The following is an 11443-nucleotide window of genomic DNA, read 5'->3' on the forward strand; positions in this document are numbered from 1 at the left end:
CAGCTTTCTGTGTCTGAGCCTTTTTCTTCTTCTTATTGCCTTTCGGCTTAGAGGAAGAACCTTTCTCAGCCACATTCACTTGAACACTCTGGCGAAATAATCCTTCAGCTGCCTGAAGTTCTGTCAGCAGTTCCGCAAGACTATACTGCCTCTTGTTCATGTTGTAATTCAAGCGGAACTGCTCAAAACTCTTGGGCAAGCTCATAAGGATAATGTCAATCTGGGTTTCCCCGTCAAGCTCTGCACCAAGGATCTCTATCTCATTCAGATGTGACATCATCTTGAGAACATGATCCCTTAAAGGTGTACCTTCAGCCATCTGAGTGTTCATTAAAGCCTTCATGGCTACTTGCCTAGCAGCCCTATTCTGATCTCCAAAAAGTTCTTTGAGATTAAAGAGCATATCCGAAGCAGTGGCCATAGCCTGATGCTGATGCTGCAAAACACCCGACATTGCTGCCAGAATGTAACATCGCGACATCTCATCAGCCTTTGTCCACCGCTTATAATACTCTTTCTCCTCATCAGGAGCATCAGCAGCGGGCTGCTCAGGCTTGGGTTCATAAGTGCAAAACTTGTACTCCTCAGCAGTCAACACAATGTCCAAATTACGTTTCCATTCAATATAGTTAGGTCCGGTAAGTTTGTTATCCTTAAGTATGGTGAACAGTGGATTAAACCCCATTATATCCTGAGAATCATGCATGAAAAAATCACATTACACATAAAGAAGGGTGCATAAAAAATTAAGTCCTATTGGTTCCTCTAACAATTATTAAAATTAAATGCACTAACGTTTAAACACCATAAATTTCTGGTACGTCACGATGGGTGACATGTATACCACCTAAATTTGTTTAAACGTTACATCGGTCCTATTACTAAACAATAAGCCACGTTGGGGTGGTCTATATTATTTTTCATAGCTAAGTGTATACCATCATCAAATCTTAAATTACCCGAAACCTATGGAACTTGGTACGCCACGATGGGCGGCATGTATACCTTCCAATATTTCTGGAATAGAATACTTCAATTCAATATTCGTGTCTGGTTTGATTTCTAGGCAGTGGAGGAGTCACATCGGTCTCACTTAATACCCATAAGCCTTCGAAATCGCCCCAAATCAGAGATAAAGAAAATCCGTATCTATTCGTATTAATTTAAGAAGTTTGTTCCAGTAATATCTATAACATTCTAGGCACCATAAATTACATGCCACGATGGGTGACGTATACATAATTTATATTCGCCTTTATGTTAAATTACATACAAACAATGATGGAGACCATGGGATTTAATACCATATTAACTCCCTCTCCCACTTAGAATTTACTTTGAGGATTTTAATCTAGATGCATCGCCCTATGTTATTTCTTCGAAGTCAACATGCATACTATCATGGTTATAGTAACATAAAGAACACATAAAGAACACATAACATGGCAGCATACTAGCATGATTAAAGCATTAATTAAAAACATCCCTATGTCCATGTCATTCTAGCATGCGAAGGGTTAGTATCACATGGCATAACAACACAAACAAGAAACACATAATAACAATAATCAAGAATCATAATAAAGCACATCCACTATTATGGCCCCGGAAAAATCAGCTTCGAATTCATCCTTCGTCAGAATCCAGATCTGTCCAGAAAACTTCGAGAGCCCGTTTGGAGGCCTAAACGGCCTCAGAATGCCTCGAAAAATCCTGAAAAACACCTTCGAAATCACCTCAATCGGGGTTCCCCAGGTTGTGGCTAGCTCCGTCTCGTTCTGCCGTCTCCGAAAAGTGCTCATTCGCCCAAATCGGACACCGTATGCAAAAGTTACGCCCAAAACACCCCGAAACCCTAATCGCAGCAGCGGAAGATCCTTGTTTCTTGCAGCCCCGTTGATCAAACAATTACATACTAATTGTACAGACGAACCAGCCTATTCTATTACATCAGATCGTAATCTAAAACAATTACAAATTGAATTACAAGATTAAACTATCACGATCAACCCTCGTGATTTACAACAGCCACGATAAACCACGTGGAATCCAAACATAACAGAATAATTAAAACACGGCCATAATAGTGGACAACGACCTGCATCACAGAATCACTATATACATGCATATATAATCATGACATGGACTACATATCATAAATCGCAGAACCGCAACCTGGCTCTGATGCCATTGTAGGAACAATCGGACCTTGGTCCTGCGCTTTATGATACTAATTAAAAGTTCGAACAGAATATTAACCTTAATCGCTACGGCGCAAGCGATTCAAATCCACGTCTTCTACTGTATTCCTTGATTCTCCTTGGACGAAGTGTGGCCTTCGATCTCCCAAGGTGTGCCTCTCCTTCAAGCTCCGAAAACCCAAAACCCTAGCTGTCTCCTTGAGAAAAACGTCTGCCTCTCTCTGACTCTAGGATTAATTCATTTTTGGTGTGTCTTTCAGCTTTAGGAGAACGAGAATATATATAGGCTACAGCAGGGATCATGGATCATTAGGTCAGGCCTTCCAATGACATTCCGGGCCAGGCCCAATGTCATTAAATATTAATTCTATCCACTAAAGAACTAATATTTGCACTACCTTTCCTAATTCCGTAAATTAATTATTTAATTCGGCTCCCATATTAATTGCTTATAAATTCCCCATGTTTAAGATATCGCATGTCCATTAATTAAATTAATTTCTGACAATTAATTTAATTAATATCTTTTATCCTTGATCATCCACTCAACCTTATAATTATGCAAGAACAAATCTGCCTGCAGGACTAAAGCATAATTATCTTTATGAGCTTTCAAGAGGACATCATCACCCGAATATATTTTTCGGACACGGTTTCCTTTTATAGTCAATATCCCACTCTGTATATAATGTCATTGCCCAATACATAAATTCGTAATTTAAAATAAATTACTTAATTTATGAGTCAAGGCATGTGCATTAAATACAAGTGTCAATCACTATATCCGGATTAAGAACTTAAGCATTCATAACATCATAGAATCTTAGTTCTTTATTGTCAGAATTAAAGAAACAATTATTCTACTATTTTGATCCCGTTCAATATACACAAAGTATATAAGTATTATTCAATAGTCAAGATAAACTATTTCCAAATAATACTTCAGCCGTTCCAGTGGTTTGTCTAACACCACCTCGACTGTGAACCCTTATTATATTATATAAGGAGTCTGACAATCTAATCTTCTGCTATCCCATTTGATACTAGATTGTCTACAATATATAATATACAGACAATGTGAAAACATGCATTCAAGATCCTCAAATAATTGTTATATACTTCAAACGAATATTTCAGTATAACCCTAACATAAGAAGCACAAACACGAGTAATATTTGTGTAACCTAGCAGCCCTAAAGAACGTTTTTCTTGAGAGAGTATTGTAACAGTTCTTATTGTGATTAATAAGAGTTGAGTTAAGTTAAATATTGTTTGTTGTTTAAATCAACTTATTCGACATTCGATTGATCAATAGATAGAATTCCGCTTAAGTCTATTGAGTCAAATCAAAGCCTAACGTTATGTCGACAGTCACAAATTTATTATATGTCGACAAGTCTAAATGACTTATTGCAAACTCGAAATTGTATTACCGTAAACTCATATGTGGTTTATCATAGAATAAAATTATGTGGTTTATCAAAATCAAATATAATATGATAAAATTATGGAAAATTGTATTTATTTGAGTTCAATAAGTATAATAATAGTCATTCATCTTGATAGTAGAATAATGAACTCATCTTGAGTTTAAGACGTTGATTTTAAGAATTTTGTCATTGTGATTGAATTGATTTTGGTGAATGAATTGAAGTTGATTATATAATGGTTTATAATTAGAAAATGACAAATATAATAGGTTGGAATTGGGTTGGATTCACTTAAATTATGGAGTCATATCATCATTGTATTTCGAGTCACATTCTGTTCAAATAGACTTTTTGTCGGCTATGATCGGTTTCAGGTGATTATCAGATTAAGAAATTAGTATTATTTTCAGCTAAATTTTAAGTTTGGGTGATTTTGGATTGGTTCAAATAAATTCTCATATTATATTTGATTTTGACTCTATTAATTAAGGTACTGATTCTAATCAGATTTTTTCAAATTCAATTAAATATAAAATTATTTCATTTAAAATAAATCATATGTCGATTCTATGTATTTCTATTCAATTTATCTGACCCAAAATCATTGATACAATATATTTTAGATGATTTATTCTCATATTCAATTATATTTTACATTCATTTGTATTTTTATTTAATAGATTTTTATATTTTATTACAGGTAAGAATGAATTTCTAAAATTGTAGGGTAGTTTAAATCCCTAAACTTGGAAATATTTGAGCATAAAGAGCTATTATCTAGTCGAACTAGATGAAAATTTGTATTTATTGGATTGCATGTGCTTTGCACACCATTTGGACCATATCATAAGTCATGTATGTCATATATAAATGATGATATAGCCACGCAAAACTTATAATATTATCTTTTATGAAGAGGCGATCAATTAAGCAAACTTCAATTAGAGTAACACATAAATTGAGATACAAAGACGTTAATGAATTGTACATGAAGAGTCATATTCTTTTTGTGAATTTAAGTTATATATTTCTTATAGCATTTAAAATACTTTTCATAAAATTAAATATATAGATAGATACAACATGATTGGATAGCCTGAGTGGTAAATGGCTTATGCTTTGTCGACCGAGACCTGGAATACATATATCAAGAAACATATTCTTTTTTGTGAAATTAACTTATATTTTTCTTATAGTATTAAACATACTTATCATATTATTAAACATGCAGATACATATATCAGATATTATTATTTTATTGTATAATATTAAATTAGTGATTATTAAGAATATATATATATATATAGTCTTATGGAGGAACCATAATTTTTGTTAATTTAGTTCATTAATTTGGGATTAAAATTAATCAATTAATTTAGTTAAATAGTCTCCTAAAATCATTTGCACATGAAATAAATGATGTTGACCGAGTAAAAATCAACAAAATCCATTTATTGCAAGATAAAATACGCATTTACAAATTTCCACTAAAACAGAAACCGTATGCACTTGCCATGCCATTTTAACTGTTCTCCTCAAACATAGTGATTTATTATGTGATGATGTTGACGCTCCTATTTGTCTCTTTCACTATTATGATCATATCAGATTTAAATAATACTCCTATAAGACAAAATTAGCTGCAATATTAGCACACACAAAGTGGCCACCCACTTTCCTACACACATTTCACGGCTTTCTCGTTGCATCTTCCCTCTATTCTGTCTCTCCAATTCCCATCAAGAAAAACGCATAATAATATGAGTATAAAGAACACTACTGAATAATCAATCCAAGGATATTATATATATATATGTATATAATCATATACATGTAATATAAGAATCGACATTATATTTTATCATATTCAAGCATAGTTTACTGTCAAGAAATGATTCTACATCATTGTTTTTCCTTGGGAATCTGAGGTACATTTTCACATTTATGTTTTGCGATTGATTCTTGTAAGATTTGGCGTTTTGTATACATTTGTCAATTACAATCATAGTTTTATTGCATGCAGGCATAAAGTTGCGTGCATTCCCTTGAATTATTCTTTATTACGGCAACTTTCATTTGTTCAGTTTTAATATGTTTTAATATGCTGTAACAAGTTTATGCTAATGGAATAACAATATGTATTTTGTTTCGAATTGTATATTTAATTGTGATAATATATATATATCTATCATATGTATCGATTCATATGTTGTCATAGTTAGTTACATATTCATTTCATGAGAATCATATCGTTACTTAATTTATTTTTTTTCTTCTCGGGGAATAGAAATTTGAAGAATTAAAAGAATGGCGTTAGGGAAATACTCGAGAGTTGATGGCAGAAAATCTTCAAGTTCTTGTTCAACAGTAACATTTGTGGTGTTTATCGGCCTTTGTTTAGTTGGAGTTTGGCTCATGACATCCTCGTCAATTGTTCCTGTTCAGAATGTGGATGATACAACTCAAGAGACCAAGAATGAGGTGCTTACACAGATAAAGGAGAGCAATTTGAACGATGAGAGCAATCAGGTGAGCGAGGATGAAGAATCACAGAGTGAAAGCAAGACGAGTAGTGATATGAGTTCAGACATTGAAAGCAGTATGAGTGTTGAGAAGGCGAGCAATGATGGTACATTAAATAGTGAGAGTTTGAGCCAGAGCAGCACAGGTAGTGAGGGAAACAAAAGTAACCAAATCCAACCCAAACAGTTTGAGGATAATCCTGGTACTCTGCCAGAGGATGCAACCAAAGGGGATAATTTAACTATATCCACTGATGAAGGAAATTTTTCACAGCCTGAAAAGACAGTTGAACGTGCACAGAAACCTGATCAGCAGAGTGGAGATGAACAGAACAACTTAGAAAACAGACCAAAATCTGAGACAGAAAGTGATGACGGTGCAAAGAAAGATTCGGTGTCCAACATGGGGGATCAAGAATTTAAATCAAAAATGGATGAAAATAAATCAGTGAATGAGAAACAATATTCTTATGGACAAGGGGAATCTGATGATGATTCAAAAGCAACTACATTAAAATCAAATCAAGTAGAAAACAAATCAGAAAACTCTGTTGCATCAGAAAACACGGATATAAGTAAGACTGAGGTTACCATCGAAAACAAGTCAGAGGGAATGGCAAGTGAGAAGGAGGTCTTATCTTCAGCAGCTCAATCCGAGCTTTTAAATGAAACTATGACTGAGGACGAAGCGTGGAAAACCCAAGCAGCAGAGTCGAAAAAGGAAGCTGAAAAATCCTCAGAGCCTGCTCCAACAACTGATTCCGGCTGGAAGTTGTGTAACGTTACAGCTGGGCCAGATTTTATTCCATGCCTTGATAATTTGCAGGCAATAAGAAGACTTAGAAGTACAAGGCATTTTGAACATAAGGAGAGACACTGTCCAGATGAACCGCCAACGTGCCTAGTTCCACTTCCTGAAAAATACCAGTGTTCTATTCAGTGGCCTGAAAGCAGGGAAAAGGTATAGAAGCCTCAGAGTTGCCTGATTTCTCTATATTGGTGCTTAATTTCTTTGCCATGATAGTTAGAGAGCGTTTTGGTAGTATCATTTATTTTTTATCCATCTCTTACCGGTTATATGGACTCTTGATCTTTGTTACACAGATATGGTACCATAATGTCCCCTACACACAGCTTGCAGAATATAAGGGACACCAAAATTGGGTTAAAGTTAGTGGTGAATACATTACGTTTCCGGGGGGAGGGACTCAGATGATGCAAGGGGCTCTTCCTTACATTGACACCATACAGCAGGTTACATCCCCACCTTTATTTTACTACATATGTCCCCCCCTCCACTAAATAATGCAGTCTATGTTAACTAACAACACTCTCTTATAAGAATATGTTTTATAGTCTATGTAGAACTTGTTCATTCTTGCATTATAGTTAAAGACAAAAAACTACCTTGACTTGAAACTTATTCTAGTTCATTGTCAAGAAAGAAGGAACGCTTGTGTTATACCCAACGCACCACAACATCAGATACACCCAGTGTCTTCAATTTCTTATTGGGTTACGACCTTTTGGCCTATGAACGTGTACCCATCAAGATTAAAGTTCAAATTCCTCAGATACACACCGTTATACCTCATTCGCTATATAAAGATCAATAAGTATACCTTGGGGCTAAAAGGTAAGGGGTTAAACTTGGGCTTGATGGGTACATGGTCATTTAATTGAAAGGCCAAAAGGATATTAAACTTCTTTATATCTCTCCGAATTATGCACCTTGTCCTGCTTCTTAGGTCGTATAAATGTGTATGATTACTAGATCTCATGAAAAGCCTAATTATAATAGTTGGTGCTTTGAAAAAAATTACAAAGTTTAATTATGTGTACATGCATTTATTTGAACATATGACGTCCAGCGTGAAGTAAAGGCGCAAAGATAATATATATGATCCTTCACATCTCATGGCACGTTTTTTTTGACGCACATGTATCCTCTATTGCATTAGTCTGTTCCTGATATTGCTTGGGGGAAACGGTCACGTGTCGTACTGGATGTTGGATGTGGGGTTGCTAGCTTTGGAGGTTTTCTTTTTGATAGAGATGCATTGACCATGTCATTGGCCCCAAACGATGAACATGAAGCTCAGGTTCAGTTTGCTCTTGAAAGGGGAATTCCTGCCTTCTTAGGTGTAATGGGTTCAAAGAGGCTTCCATTTCCAGGGAAAGTCTTTGATGTTGTGCACTGTGCACGTTGTAGGGTTCCTTGGCATGCTGAAGGTACCATAATATACTCCTCATGATCATGTACTTACTGGTTGCTTGGGCATTTTTAATCATAAATTGTTGCTTGATAATTAATGCAGGAGGTAAGCTTCTTTTAGAGCTGAATCGCTTACTTCGCCCAGGTGGTTACTTTGTGTGGTCTGCTACTCCTGTATACCAGAAAGAGCCCGAGGACGTTCAAATTTGGAAAGGTAAGAACCTCTTCTACCTATTGTTCTTTTTAATAAAAAAAATTCTAAAGTATTTATGCACACATGCAATTGTGCATTCCTTTGAATTGTTGGCAGCAATGAAGAAACTACTAAAAGCGATCTGTTGGAAGGTCATTTCAATCTATAAGGATAAATTAAATAAAGTAGGTGTTGCTGTATTTCAGAAAACTAGTTCTAATGAGTGCTATGAACAAAGATCAGAAAAAGAGCCACCCCTGTGCAAAGATTCTGATGATCCAAATGCTTCGTGGTATGATCTATTCGACAAGTTCTTATATTTTTTTGTTAGCTTATGTTTGATGGAACGATATGCGCGGCATGCTAATTTTCTTATAAGTATTATCAACTTATCCCTATTATACCCAAATGTATGAACTTGGCAAAAACAGAGGTTCACAAATGATGGAGGGTTACAAACTTCCCAATGCAGTTGTCATTTACTGCTCATAAACATATAAACGCTGTTTAATCTTTTGAAAGAGAATGAATTGGGTTTAGTTTTTTAGTTTTTTGTGATCTTATGTGTCCTGTTCCTAGGAATGTACCATTACAAGCATGCATGCATAAAATTCCTGCTGGTGAAGCAGAACGTGGGTCAAAATGGCCAGAACAGTGGCCTGCGAGGATGGAGAAAACACCTTACTGGTTGTTGAGTTCACAGGTTGGAGTTTATGGAAAACCCGCACCTGATGATTTTGTGGCAGACTATGAACATTGGAAACGAGTCGTTAGCACGTCATATGCAACTGGGATGGGAATAAACTGGTCTACAGTGAGGAATGTTATGGACATGAGAGCCATCTATGGAGGGTAAGCCTACTAATGTTCGTGGTTTTGATACATATATATAAGGTCGGGTTCTACAAAGAACTACTTACTTGGGAAAGTCTGAGAACATGTAGTTGTTATAGAATACTGAATACCTCTTATTTCTCAAACTTTTGTTGGATTTACCTCCAGGTTTGCTGCAGCTCTAAAAGAAATGAACCTATGGGTTATGAATGTGGTCAACATCGACTCCCCTGACACATTACCTATAATATATGATCGCGGACTCATTGGAATGTATCACGATTGGTGTGAATCATTCAACACGTATCCTAGAACATACGATCTTATCCATGCAGATCATCTCTTCTCCAGTATAAAAAAGAAGTATGCATTTTTTCCTACAAGCACAAGTTACTAAAAGAGACTTGATGCATGACACCAAATTTAATTTACTCACATCTTTCTTGGTTCTCAATGTCGCAGATGCAACTTTGAGGCACTTGTAGTAGAGGTGGATCGTATATTAAGACCAAAAGGAAAGCTGATTGTGCGTGATAAAGTGGAGATCATTGGTGAACTAGAGAGCATGTACAAATCTATGCAATGGGACGTCCAAATGACATACGCAAAGGACACAGAGGGGTTGTTGTGTGTGCACAAGTCAATTTGGCGCCCCAAAGAAGCAATAACACTTCCATATGCGATTGCGCAGAAAGAAGACATTGCGCGTGCCATGGCCCTCAAAGAAGAGCTCAAGCGTATACCACATGGTACTGCACCCGAGATCTTTGGTCTCGCTGAGAACACTTAGTTTTTTTTTGTAGTTGTATCTGGTTTAGCTCATTTACAATATCTAGTGTATACGTCTTTTTGGTTATTTGGTTCATTCCGTAAGTGTATAATATATTTAAATCAATTGTAAATTGTTTAAGAGAAGCTAAACATCGATTTTTGATCTTGAGTGATTAATTCACGGAATATAATTACAAGGTCACGTAATTAACAATAACTAGGATTAAGTGCATTAAGCACATGGTCACATGTTTTAGCTTTTATTTATATTTATTATATTATTTATTTTAAGGGTCTTTCTAATGTGTGTCCAAGAGCGCACAATAAATACTAAATTTGATGAGTTTGGTGGATTTTTATTGGTGGAATTGGTGTGAATGCAGAGGTCCGTCTATATTTTTGATTAGATGACCAATTAAAATGCACCAAACTCGTGGGAGTTACCGCTTATTGTGTGCACATGACACATTATAGAAAAACTGTTACTCCCTCCGTTTCAATTTACATGCACACTTTTAAGAAAAAAATTTGTTTCAAATTAGTTGTCCACTTCAAATTTCACTGTAAAATCATATTTTCAAAGTCAATTCTACTTCACATATCTCTTATTTATATTTTCTAGATCAACCACATTCCACATATTATAGTCATTTAATGCAATTAATTTGTGAACATTCACCTATCTTAAACTGTGTAAGTTTTTGAAGGTGGACATCTAATTTGAAACGAAGGGAGTATTCTAAATGCTTATATATTTATATATAAATTTATTTATGCATACCAAAATTTTATTTAACCTTTATCCCAGTTTTATTTAATCAGAGATAATTTGATCAAAAAGTAAGATTATAAAATACATAGATAGATTTAGGAAGTGCATGTAGCATCATCTTAGTTTTAATACTTATTCAAAATATATTATTATGAAAAAATTGCATATAATTTAATTAAATGATAATAAATAGTTTTAGTTAATATAATTTATCAGTGATGATAAAAATAATGATTATTAATATATGGTAATCTCTTAGATTAATGTATATAAGTGTTTGTATTATAAATTAAGTTATGATGTAATTTTCAAATACCCTTTTCAAAATATATAGATTATTTAAATATTAGTTTATGAGTTAATATTATTAAAAAATTATAATTTTTTATAGACGAAAGTTGATTATTATAGCATAATTATTGTATAAATATTCTTCGGGATGGCCGAGCAACCATACCTCGACTTTCACACACACACACACACACACACATGCAATTGCTCAAAT

The 11443-nt window shown here is 34.7% G+C and overlaps 1 protein-coding gene across 1 annotated transcript; it reads left to right on the forward strand.

Moving 5' to 3' along the window:
• Window positions 1-5925: 5925 nt before the first annotated feature.
• On the forward strand, window positions 5926-10185 carry LOC108212352 (probable methyltransferase PMT24). The gene is made up of 9 exons (XM_064089929.1): window positions 5926-6131; window positions 6315-7114; window positions 7258-7407; window positions 8115-8385; window positions 8472-8582; window positions 8679-8853; window positions 9141-9413; window positions 9564-9758; window positions 9858-10185. The coding sequence occupies exons 1-9, from the start codon at window positions 5939-5941 to the stop codon at window positions 10183-10185; spliced, it is 2496 nt and encodes an 831-aa protein (XP_063945999.1). The 5' UTR covers window positions 5926-5938.
• The last annotated feature ends 1258 nt before the right edge of the window (window positions 10186-11443 follow it).

The sequence above is a fragment of the Daucus carota genome, chromosome 3, assembly GCF_001625215.2.
Source record: "Daucus carota subsp. sativus chromosome 3, DH1 v3.0, whole genome shotgun sequence".
In the NCBI taxonomy this organism is placed as follows: Eukaryota; Viridiplantae; Streptophyta; class Magnoliopsida; order Apiales; family Apiaceae; genus Daucus; species Daucus carota.